This window comes from Neoarius graeffei, chromosome 23 (assembly GCF_027579695.1).
Source record: "Neoarius graeffei isolate fNeoGra1 chromosome 23, fNeoGra1.pri, whole genome shotgun sequence".
Classification (NCBI taxonomy): Eukaryota; Metazoa; Chordata; class Actinopteri; order Siluriformes; family Ariidae; genus Neoarius; species Neoarius graeffei.
The window spans coordinates 992,372-1,005,365 of NC_083591.1; the positions used below are offsets into that span (position 1 = coordinate 992,372).

General features: G+C 41.9%; 1 protein-coding gene across 2 annotated transcripts; it reads left to right on the forward strand.

Moving 5' to 3' along the window:
• The first annotated feature begins 9,354 nt into the window (after positions 1-9,354).
• atpv0e2 (ATPase H+ transporting V0 subunit e2) lies at positions 9,355-12,755 on the forward strand. Of its 2 annotated transcripts, XR_009651285.1 has the most exons (5): positions 9,355-9,554; positions 10,185-10,232; positions 10,869-10,969; positions 11,406-11,464; positions 11,884-12,755. XR_009651285.1 is itself a non-coding variant. In XM_060905560.1 (4 exons), the coding sequence occupies exons 1-3, from the start codon at positions 9,451-9,453 to the stop codon at positions 10,960-10,962; spliced, it is 246 nt and encodes an 81-aa protein (XP_060761543.1). In that variant the 5' UTR covers positions 9,355-9,450; the 3' UTR covers positions 10,963-10,969; positions 11,884-12,755. The 2 variants fall into 2 exon arrangements, 1 of the variants encoding a protein (XP_060761543.1); XM_060905560.1 differs by lacking the exon at positions 11,406-11,464.
• Positions 12,756-12,994: the final 239 nt, after the last annotated feature.

Below are 12,994 nucleotides of genomic sequence, written 5' to 3' on the forward strand. Positions count from 1 at the left end.
CCGGACCTTCTTGCTGTGAGGTGACAGCGCTAACCACTACACCACCGTGCCGCCCGCTGGAAAAGTTAAAGGTACAAAAAAGGAACAGCTGGAGGAGCAAATTGCAACTCATTAGGTCAATTGGCAATAGGTCATTAACATGACTGGGTATAAAAAGCGCATCTTGGAGTGGCAGCGGCTCTCAGAAGTAAAGATGGGAAGAGGATCACCAATCCCCCTAATTCTGCACCGACAAATAGTGGAGCAATATCAGAAAGGAGTTCGACAGTGTAAAATTGCAAAGAGTTTGAACATATCATCATCTACAGTGTATAATATCATCAAAAGATTCAGAGAATCTGGAAGAATCTCTGTGCATAAGGGTCATGGCCGGAAAACCATACTGGGTGCCCGTGATCTTCGGGCCCTTAGACGGCACTGCATCACATACAGGCATGCTTCTGTATTGGAAATCACAAAATGGGCTCAGGAATATTTCCAGAGAACATTATCTATGAACACAATTCACCGTGCATCCGCCGTTGCTAGCTGAAACTCTATAGTTCAAAGAAGAAGCCGTATCTAAACACGATCCAGAAGCGCAGACGTCTTCTCTGGGCCAAGGCTCATTTAAAATGGACTGTGGCAAAGTGGAAAACTGTTCTGTGGTCAGACGAATCAAAATTTGAAGTTCTTTATGGAAATCAGGGACGCCGTATCATTCGGACTAAAGAGGAGAAGGACGACCCAAGTTGTTATCGGCGCTCAGTTCAGAAGCCTGCATCTCTGATGGTATGGGGTTGCATTAGTGCGTGTGGCATGGGCAGCTTACACATCTGGAAAGACACCATCAATGCTGAAAGGTATATCCAGGTTCTAGAGCAACATATGCTCCCATCCAGACGACGTCTCTTTCAGGGAAGACCTTGCATTTTCCAACATGACAATGCCAAACCACATACTGCATCAATTACAGCATCATGGCTGCGTAGAAGAAGGGTCCGGGTACTGAACTGGCCAACCTGCAGTCCAGATCTTTCACCCATAGAAAATATTTGGCGCATCATAAAACGGAAGATATGACAAAAAAGACCTAAGACAGTTGAGCAACTAGAATCCTACATTAGACAAGAATGGGTTAACATTCCTATCCCTAAACTTGAGCAACTTGTCTCCTCAGTCCCCAGACGTTTACAGACTGTTGTAAAGAGAAAAGGGGATGTCTCACAGTGGGAAACATGGCCTTGTCCCAACTTTTTTGAGATGTGTTGTTGTCATGAAATTTAAAATCACCTAATTTTTCTCTTTAAATGATACGTTTTCTCAGTTTAAACATTTGATATGTCATCTATGTTCTATTCTGAATAAAATATGGAATTTTGAAACTTCCACATCATTGCATTCCGTTTTTATTTACAATTTGTACTTTGTCCCAACATTTTTGGAATCGGGGTTGTATCACGCCTGCTAATAAAAACTCTTCCTGCACCTAGACCCGTCTACCACCACATACCTGACACAATACTTCGCAAAGCATCTGTGAAAACAGTGTGCTGATTGCACTCAGATCATCATCAGGTGTTTCCCATAATGACTGGGTCTCGCGCACATGCACAACGCGCGCCGAAGGATCCCAAATGTTAAACGCACTTTTTAAGTCTCGGTGAAGGTGTGGCTGTGCAAAGCCACTGTGTTGCTCACGTTCACTTCACTGTATAAGAATGAGCACTGTGCTGCAGTTATGAAATTATTTTTAAAATTATTATCTTAATGGAAATGCAGTGAGCATACCATAGGGTTTTTGACCTCTCTGTTCGACACAGTCCCGCTGAAGGTTTTTTTTTTCCCATTTTCCCCTTCTATGTTTAGAAATTTCTCTAGTTTTCCCCCGATGATGAATCATTTTTGGTAAATTAAAAAATAGGTACCCTATGGGTCCATGTGGCTACTGCTTATAAATAAAATCGTTTTCTGATCCCATGTCTATACAGTAAATACAGCATATACCGTATATGTGTTATCAATTCTACTCACCTCATCTCTTGTAAGCATCACCAGGCTATGAGCCGCATCAGGGCTTTGTTCAAAATACAGTGCTGTCTTTGTTTCATTCAAAACAATTTGTACATCCAAAAATATGGCAAAACCTTCCCATACTGATCGATAACAACTAACTCGGCTGAATGAAGCACTACAAGCATGCCCCCTGTCATGGCAGCGTAGTTACCATTCCTATGGGGTCACATGATGATGCAAAGCCTCTATTGTGAGAGGATGAGAGCATCACATTACGCATTCTGCAATATCACAGCTCAGCCAAATAATTGTTTTATGGCGTGTGATTTTTGACTTCAGGCAAATCATAAAAGTTATTTATCGATGGTGAGTTAAATTGCATTGTTTAATAAACCATCTCACTGACAGCACCATTGTGATCAGAAGACGGTCAACAAATCAAGTTTCAAATCAAGTTTATTTGTACAGCGCTTTTAACAATAAACATTGTCGCAAAGCAGCTTTACAGAATTTGAACGACTTAAAACATGAGCTAATTTTATCCCTAATCTATCCCCAATGAGCAAGCCCGTGGCGACGGTGGCAAGGAAAAACTCCCTCAGACGACATGAGGAAGAAACCTTGAGAGGAACCAGACTCAAAAGGGAACCCATCCTCATTTGGGCAACAACAGACAGCCTGACTATAATATTAACAGTTTTAACAGGTATAACCCTCAACTGTCCTCATGGGGCCGTCCTTCACAGGAGTGGGGCGATAAAACTCCGACCAGACACAGGGCACCAGGATGGATCAAGCAGGTCCGAGGGGCAGAAGAGGCCAGCATCTCAATCCCAGGACCAACATGCAACCCAGAGGGACAGATGGGGGGGGAGAGAAAGAAAACACGTTGTTAGGTATGCCCTAAAAATGACAAGTATTAAATCTGTGTGGTAGGCTCGCAGAGACGAGAGTCTTTACATCAGGCATGACGCACAATGGCATGTTAATATGGTAAAAAATATATCATGACCTGCTCTGGCTGGATGCTTGATTGGGTGATGGGAGCACACTCCTCAGCAATGATGAGATGCAGATGGGACCCTTAGGCCTGGCCAAGACAATTCAGTTACATTTCACCGGGTCTGGGACATGCGACAAACAGGTCAGTGTGAGAAACTGGAGCAGAATCTCAGTGCTGTTCCTCTTTATACTGTGTGATGTCCATCATAATACAGTTACACACACAGATGCAGACTTTCTTGAGTGTGAGATGAAGACTGTGGTCTCAGATTGTTGAATGAGATACGCTGAACACGTTTGTGACCAGAAGATGACCAACACACAAGTTCTGGCAGAAATTTTATTGCAAAATTTCAGCTACATTGCAAATCCAAAGTCACCAATAGGAGCAATGTCACTTCACTGAACTGCTATTGTACAGTGGTGCTTGAAAGTCAAGTTTATTTGTATAGCGCTTTTAATAATAAACGTTGTCGCAAAGCAGCTTTACAGAATTTGAACGACTTAAAACATGAGCTAATTTTATCCCTAATCTATCCCCAATGATGAAGCCTGTGGCGACGGTGGCAAGGAAAAACTCCCTCAGACGATATGAGGAAGAAACCTTGAGAGGAACCAGACTCAAAAGGGAACCCATCCTCATTTGGGCAACAACAGACAGCCTGACTATAATATTAACAGTTTTAACATGAAGTCAGTTTCGTTGATGTTATAAACTCTTCATTGATGGAAACTTGAGTGCAAAACTGTTCATGACAACTGCAGTCCTAAAGTTAGCAAGTCAACTGTAGTCCTCAGCTATAAAAGCATTACTGTAAGAGTCCAGAGCGTCCTCCAGGTGTGACTCTCAACTGTCCTCATGCTGCCGTCCTTCACAGGAGCGATGCGATGAGACTCCAACCAGACACAGGGCACCAGGATGGATCAGGCAGGTCCGAGGAGCAGAAGAGGCCAGCATCTCGATCCCAGGACCAACATGTAACTCAGAGGGACAGATTTGGGGGGGGGGGGGGGGAGAAAACACAGATTGTTAGGTATGTCCTAAAAATGACACAAGTATTAAGTCTGTGTGGTAGGCTCGCAGAGACGAGAGTCTTGACATCAGGCATAACACACAACAATGGCATGTTAATATGGTTAAAAAAAATATCATGACCTGCTCTAGCTGGATGCTTGATTGGGTGATGGGAGCACACTCCTCAGCAATAACGGGATGCAGATGTGACCCTTAGGGCTGGCCAAGACAATTCATTTACATTTCACCGGGTCTGGGACATGCGACAGAAAGTCTGACGGCCGATTCCCTGCAGGCTACGAGAGCCAGTCGAGGTCTCCACCCTCTCCACCAAAAGATTTCCTGTTGACTCCATGTAACTCAGAGGGACAGATTTGGGGGGAGGGGGAGAAAGTTTGTGAACCCTTTAGAATTTTGTATATTTCTGCATAAGTATGACCTAAAACATCATCAGATTTTCACACAAGTCCTAAAAGTAGATAAAGAGAACCCAGTTAAACAAATGAGACAAAAATATTATACTTGGTCATTTATTTATTGAGGAAAATTATCCAATATTACATATCTGTGAGTGGCAAAAGTATGTGAACCTTTGCTTTCAGTATCTGGTGTGACCCCCTTGTGCAGCAATAACTGCAACTAAACGTTTGCGGTAACTGTTGATCAGTCCTGCACACTGGCTTGGAGGAATTTTAACCCGTTCCTCCGTACAGAACAGCTTCAACTCTGGGATGTTGGTGGGTTTCCTCACATGAACTGCTCGCTTCAGGTCCTTCCACAACATTTCCATTGGATTAAGGTCAGGACTTTGACTTGGCCATTCCAAAACATTAACTTTATTCTTCTTTGGTAGAACGACTTGTGTGCTTAGGGTTGTTGTCTTGCTGCATGACCCTCCTTCTCTTGAGATTCAGTTCATGGACAGATGTCCTGACTTTTTCCTTTAGAATTCACTGGTATGATTCAGAATTCATTGTTCCATCAATGACGGCAAGCCGTCCTGGCCCAGATGCAGCAAAACAGGCCCAAACCATGATACTACCACCACCATGTTTCACAGATGGGATAAGGTTCTTATGCTGGGATGCAGTGTTTTCCTTTCTCCAAACATCACGCTGCTCATTTAAATCAAAAAGTTCTATTTTGGTCTCATCCGTCCACAAAACATTTTTCCAATAGCCTTCTGGCTTGTCCATGTGACCTTGAGCAAACTGCAGATGAGCAGCAATGTTCTTTTTGGAGAGCAGTGGCTTTCTCCTTGCTTAGAAGTTACCCTGGGGTCCTTTGTGACCTCGCCGACTATTACACGCCTTGCTCTTGGAGTGATCTTTGTTGGTCGGCCACTCCTGGGGAGGGTAACAATGGTCTTGAATTTCCTCCTTTTGTACCCAATCTGTCTGACTGTGGATTGGTGGAGTCCAAACTCTTTAGAGATGGTTTTGTAACCTTTTCCAGCCTGATGAGCATCAACAACACTTTCTGAGCTCCTCAGAAATCTCCTTTGTTTGTGCCATGATACACTTCCACAAACATGTGTTGTGAAGATCAGACTTTGATAGATCCCTGTTCTTTAAATAAAACAGGGTGCCCACTCACACCTGATTGTCATCCCATTGATTGAAAACACCTGACTCTAATTTCACTTTCAAATTAACTGCTAATCCTAGAGGTTCACATACTTTTGCTACTCACAGATATGTAATATTGGATCATTTTCCTCAATAAATAAATGACCAAGTATAATATTTTTGTCTCATTTGTTTAACTGGGTTCTCTTTATCTACTTTTAGGACTTGTGTGAAAATCTGATGATGTTTTAGGTCAAATTTATGCAGAAACATAGAAAATTCTAAAGGGTTCACAAACTTTCAAGCACCACTGTATGTGAATATATCATACAAGCTGATGTGCAGATCTGATATCATCCAATCGTAAGCCCCAGAGGTGATTCTAGAGTCTGTTGTGGCCCCAAGCAAAAATTTCCAGGGGGCCCTTCTGACCAGTGTTCATCACCAATATGTTATAAATAATCTGACACCAACGAAAAATGTATGAAACCAAAGTTTTTTTTAATTCCAAATGTGAAAATACAATGGTAAAGAACAATAAAAACAATAAAAAACAAAATAAATAAGCCCTTGGGCCCTGACTCTCAGGGGGCCCCTGGGCCAGGGGGCCCCAAGCAGTTGCCTGCCTTGCCTGTTCACAAGCTGCACGTCTGGTAAGCCCTCTTTTATCCATTATTTTAAAACAGATTTCTTTGTTTCATTCTTCATTTTGTCTCTTTACCACTGAACACTGCTGTCTGTGCTGTCACTACACATTGCATGTTCAATAATCCACCATGAAGAAGTGAAAAAGCAACACACACACACACACACACACACCCAGAGCTGGTGAAGAAATGGTGGGTGTGCAGTCAGGAAAAGGGCAACGTCCTGAATTATCATCATCTCTGGTGTTTTTTCCATCAGAGAAATGTAAAGGCTCAGCTGATTTAATGTGAATAATGACTCTGTGTGTGTGTGTGTGTGTGTGTGTGTGTGTGAGAGAGAGAGAGAGAGTGAGTGAGATGTAGTAGGACATGGTGATGCTGTCTGGCCTTCACACACAACCTGCTGGAAGCACAACGCAGTCTTAAAGCATCTCACACTGATCTATTATCACCTCAACATCTCACACACTTCGGCCTCGTCTCACTGCAGCTCTTACACTTCTCATCATTTTATTTCAGCTGACCTCAGGGAAAACACTGCACACATCACAGTCGCTGAGTCCGAACCACACTGTTTTAAATCTGAACCAACTTTAGTCTCAGAAAATGTTTTCTGGAATCAGAAACACTGGATCTGTGTGTAAAACTTCACTTTATCTGCTTCACCAAACACACACCACACTCTGATCTGTCTTCAGGACAACTGGAGAGAAAACATACTCTCAAAATACTCTCAAAATGTCACAATCACTTCAATTAATATCATTTCTGATATTGAGACTACTGACACATTAGTTAAAGTTAATTCTGCATTTAAAAAAAAAAAAGCTTTGTTCTAACAAATAAGCCCAGAAAGTCCTTCACCCTGTTTATGTCCAACACCTGAAAATAAAGCTGAGCCGCAGGTTGGGTGATTTTTTTAAAAATATTGTAATATCACAATGCAACATTTTCAAAGTTATTATAGATTTTTAACGAGTATTTATAGTTATTTATAGTTATTGTCTCATGTGACTGATCTCTGGACTTCTCTGAACTTCAAAAACTCAAAAACAAGTTGTCTACTATATATAATAATTTAAATCTAACAGCAATTTTTAATAAAAGCGTGTTCTGTGAGTGGAAGATTCCAGAATAAAAATCTCTATAAGTCCAATAAATATGTACACATTTTTTTTAAAAAAAGGATTTTATTTCAATATTTGCATAACGCCCTTGAATGCAGTTTGAACATCCATCCATCCATCCATTATCTGTAGCCGCTTATCCTGTTCTCCAGGGTCGCAGGCGAGCTGGATCCGACCCCAGCTGACTCTGGGCGAGAGGCGGGTTTCACCCTGGACAGGTCACCAGGTCATCGCAGGGCTGACGGCAGTTTGAACAGATTTGATTTATTTTCAGTTTAAAACTAAAAGCATGAAAACGCTGGGGGTCATTTATTAAAGGAAACACTGACATCTAGTGGCCAATTTGTGTCACTGCACTAAATGACCTCCTCAACCTTATGGCAGTTTAAAGGGATAGTTCGGGATTTTTGACATGAATCTGTATGGCATCCCCATCAATAGTGTCGTGCAAACACACTGACTTACCCCTGACAGCATCCTGGGAGTCCAGTTCTTGTCCAGTTTTGGTCCAGACGAAAGTAGTCCGGCAAGTTTGTTGGGGTCACGAAAGTAAAACGTTTTTCGTCTCAAAACAGTATGTGTTCAAAAGAGTGATATATTTGCATCACAAAACCGTTGGCAAATAAAAAGTCAGACCTCGAAATCGCTTGGCACTATTTTCCTGCGCGCTGCCGGCTTCATCCAGCTGTGGCTCCAGCTTCAAGGATAAGCTGGAGCCGCATAAGTAGGAGTCATATACAAATAGGAGTCATTCAGGATTCAGCCATGACACGGAGCAAAAACATGGCTGAATCCTGAATGACTCCTATTTGTATAAATAGGGCACTACATAGGCAGCAGTGGTAGTTTCTTTTTCCCTGCCATGGAAGCGCACTTGTATACTGAGGAGGAAAGCAATTTGCATTACAGCCGTGAAGCAGCTCGGCTCAGCTTTCCCTTTCGGGCGCTCTCGTTTTCTGTTAGAATTTGGTAAAGAAAAAAAATAATAATAAATATTATTTACCAGCTTACCGGGTCCATGAACATAAATCTGACAGCTAACAAGGTCGGGATATAAACGAATCGAATACAAACCACCCGCCGGGACTCCTACTTATGCGGCTCCAGCTTATCCTTGAAGCTGGAGCCGCAGCTGGATGAAGCCGGCAGCGCGCAGGAAAATAGTGCCAAGCGATTTCGAGGTCTGACTTTTTATTTGCCAACGGTTTTGTGATGCAAATATATCACTCTTTTGAACACATACTGTTTTGAGACGAAAAACGTTTTACTTTCGTGACCCCAACAAACTTGCCGGACTACTTTCGTCTGGACCAAAACTGGACAAGAACTGGACTCCCAGGATGCTGTCAGGGGTAAGTCAGTGTGTTTGCACGACACTATTGATGGGGATGCCATACAGATTCATGTCAAAAATCCCGAACTATCCCTTTAAGAAGCAGCAGAGGACTTTCTTTATCACCTGCGCACTCCAGCACAGTGAACCTGAGAGTGGTACAGAAAAGTGCAAAGGTGCAGCTCCCACTGGATAAGTGAGAACTTTACACTGTTGATCATCAGCGCGGGGTTTTGTTCCAGTTTCAAGTTGATTTGTCATGTGCACAAAATGTCAGGGAGGGTTTTTGGGGTTTACTTTTAATTGAAATGGTTGCTTTGAGGCTCAGGTGCTCTACCACATCCCATTGATTGATTAATTTCCTGTTTTGTCTTGTTTTTTTTTTAAATAAACTGAGAAACCGGACGTGTTTTATTACAGATTCATTTATTTGTCTTGTTTTCAGCTCATAAACAAGACAAATAAATCAATCCTTTGTGTATTTTATTTTAAGAAATAGTGAATAAATTATTAACAATTCACACAGACAGATCTGCATCAGACCCAATCTGAATGAAATTAAAAAAAAGTTTTAATTTTAAAGTATTTTTTAAACATTTCTGCGCGTGTGAATTCACGTCCCACTGTGGTGTGACGTCACCATTGGGGCGGTGCTGAGTGGCGCGCGTGCGCAGTGCAGTGTAGAGGTCGCGTATCGGCTCGTGACGGCGGCAGTGAAGTGATTGTTGTGATAAAGAGAAAGAGAGAGAGAGAGAAAGGGAAGATGGTGTATCACTCCGTGGCGCTGCCGCTCATCTGCTTCACCGCACTGTGGGCTTTAGTCGGAGGCGTCGCGCCCTTTTTTGTTCCTAAAGGACCGAACAGAGGGTGAAGTACACCGCTAGCATAGCATAGCATAGCATAGCAGGCTAATAAGCTAGCGCAGCTGACAGTAATCCTGCTAGTCAGGGTTTTGCTAGCTGTTTATTTCACAGCATTACACTTCCGGGTCTGTGTAATGTTAATAACTCGTGATTTGTTGACGTTATGTAAATTGACTTTCACATTTTTTTGTGAATAAAGTGTCATTGATCCGCGGTGTTGAGTTATTCTGCATTACTGTGTTCACAGTTCATTATAAAAATTATATAATTAATTTAAATATGTAAATGAATTAGTAGTACATTTAAATATATATTAGAATTATTTAGAGTTTATAATTAGTTATGTAATGTTGAGGATTTTATCTGTATATCTAGAGTTATTTAACAATGTACACATTATTTATATTGTAAGTTTTTTATTTATTTATATAGATTTTTGTTGTTGTTTTTATTTCGCCTTATGGGCCTGTTTTTGCTTTCAGCCAAATTAACTGAAAGAGTGACTTAATTACTTTGCTGAAAATCATTAAGATGGCATTACTGAGTGCAGCTCTGAGCTAAACTCTGCTTTTAGAAAACTGTATGTGGGGTTTTTTGTTTGTTTTTTCACTTGTTGTTGTTGTTGTGTTTACAGAGTGATCATTACCAGTTTGGTGCTGACGGCTGTGTGCTGCTATTTATTGTGAGTAAAATAACACACACACACACACACTGTAAATACTGGAGTGTTTAAAGGATTCAGGTGTACAGCACAGTAACAGTACTCTGCATGCTCTTGCGACAAGGCTTTCGCAGATAGCTTTTCGCAGACAGTTGTAATTTATCGTTGAGCGGGGAGTAATAGGCGTGCGCGATGTTATTCACCGCCACAACGCAAGGGGGCGCGAAATCACTAGGAGTAGTTGGTGGGTGTGGTTTGTGGAGTGTTTTATTCTCTGGTTACTTATAATGACTAGAACTGGAGTCGTATAGATGTACGTACTTCCTCGATCAACCGCTCTTCGTGCTGCTCCATCTTCACTCATGTTTTTAAAAATGGCGGTCGTGAAACCAAACCAAACTGGGAAAGTAGGGAAGCGGAAGTGCGTGTACAGTGGATGTAGAGTGGACCAATCGGAGCCCTCTTGTCTGCGACGCTGTCTGCGAAGCATCTGCGGTGGTCACAATTTTTGGGAGGTGCGCGCAGAGCGTCTGCGAAGGTGGGGGGGCTACGCAGACGCTATCTGCGACACTGTCTGCGAGGACTGGGTTGTCAGCATAAATTGGCCTTAACAGTACTCACCACTCGTGTGTGTGTGCGCGTGTGTGTGTGTGTCAGCTGGTTGATTGCGTTCCTGGCGCAGGTGAACCCTCTGTTTGGGCCGCAGCTGAAGAATGAGACTATCTGGTACCTGCGGTACTACTGGGAATAAAACTGAGGTACTTTACACACACTTTGTCAATATTCTGAGAAATGAGATGTAAAGTATGAAATAAACATTAATAACGGCTCAGAGATCTGAGACGAGGAGCAACGGGAAATATTTATTACATACAACACTGACAAAACTGAAATGACATTCTCTCTCCTCTCACTGTGTGCTGATGCAACAACATGGACACCCGTATTGGTTTGGGGGCGGAGTTTATGTGCGTACAGCACAGTGAAGACAAGTGTGTTTAAAAAAATCTGTCAAACTATATATCATAAACCTTCATTCTGAGAGACAAAGTAATCAGACAGGTGGAAAAAAAACTGAAATGCAATACACAGCCAGTCCTGCTTTTCATGAATCACACAGGAGACGTTACACACTGAAAAGCAAAGCTTCCCACGTGTTGTGTTTACTTTACTTTGCTTTATTTTATCTCTCAGTGGAAAAGAATCGGAAGGGTTTTGAAGAATGAAATGGGAGCTTTGCATCAGAAGTGAAGGTACGAGGAGGATGAGAACTTTAATTTTTTTATTTTGTACTGTTTATTATAAGTCAGTGTCAGGAAAAGTGAATAATAATTCTACATGATCTCCGTTTTGTTTGTTGGAAGTGTTCCTGCTCTTAGTGTGGGAAAACTTCCATTCAGCTGTAATGTGTGTCGCACATGTGAGGTTTTCGTGGTTGTAATTCCCCACAGCACTGCTGTTCAGTCAGCAGTTTGTTAGTGGTGTCACACTGAAAAGCAATCACAGTCCATTCATAGCTCTGAGCTCGACGTCTCTGTATTTTGACTTTTCACTCTGTCACTGAATCATCTCCATTGAGTTGATTTCAAACGTGTCAGAGTCTCACGTCTCATCGCAATTTACTCACAGTGAATTTCTCTTTTAATATTCTCTCTCTCCCCCTCCTCTTCAGGATTTCATTGGCTGTATGATGACGACATTCCCTGGGTCACTTCCTGTACATCCTTCCCCTCCTGTCATGTAGCTGAACACACTCTTTCCTCAACATAGTGTTTTTGTTTCTTGTTTTATATTTAACAGAGTGGTGGTGTAGGTTAGTGTGTGTGTGAACAGTGACAGTGTTGTGCTGAAGATGACTTCTGTGTGCAATATTAGTTTAAAAAAAATACTTGGTTTATATTCTCTCTCTCTCTGACCAGCCTGTAACATGTGTATGTTGGGTTTATTTATTACATTATTTATTTTAGGTGTGTGTGCAGTATGAAGCTCAGAAACATGCTCTGACTTTACTGCTCATAGTGTGTGTGTGTGTGTGTGTGTGTGTGTTGAGAGAAGTTATGGGTATTGTTACGATGTGATGAACTGTCTGATCCATGATGATGATGATGATATCTGCCCTGCTGTTTGAGTTCCTTCCTCTCTGTTCCCTGGATATCATCTCTAACTCTCGTCCCTGTAAACACTCGTTTGTGACTAACACAATTTATAGGGTTCAGATCGCCATCTGTGTAACTCGGGTTATTTATTCTTTCGTTTTTACCCTTCGATGTGGCCGCTTTGTTTCCATGGAGATCCTCAAAACTTTTTTTTTTTGCCAAACAGCTCGCAGGACACAAACATCACTAATATCACTGAGTGAGAATCACTGTTGTTATTTCGAGCCTTTTTGTTTCACATCATTTTCAAGGTTAAGGATGAAACTCGGTCTGATTGGCGCTGATGGACTTTCAGGTCTCTGTGGAAACAACTCGGATTTCTAATCATTATGGTGTAAACACTGCTGATGTCTCTGTAAAACACTCAATAAAATCAGGATGGATCTCATTCTGTGCCTTTTATTCCACTGAAAAACATCAGACTAATTCCACCGTGACCCACTGATCTGATGCTGCCAAAAAAACTTAGAACTGGATGTGACTCCCCCCCCCAAAGTTAACACCTGGTTGTGTTTTTACACTCTGTACAGCAAACACGTGATGTTGCCATTTTTCTGCTCACACGGTTCTGATGGTTCGTTCCATCTGGAGTTTGTCTTAAGCTGAAAATAGAGCAATATGCCGAGC

Bases quoted from the DNA above. Each gene is read 5' to 3' on its own strand.
- atpv0e2 (XM_060905560.1), top strand. From the start codon at position 9,451: ATGGTGTATCACTCCGTGGCGCTGCCGCTCATCTGCTTCACCGCACTG. The intron at 9,555-10,184 runs GTGAAGTACACC...TTGTGTTTACAG, and splicing joins CCTAAAGGACCGAACAGAGG to AGTGATCATTACCAGTTTGG. The intron at 10,233-10,868 runs GTGAGTAAAATA...TGTGTGTGTCAG, and splicing joins GCTGTGTGCTGCTATTTATT to CTGGTTGATTGCGTTCCTGG.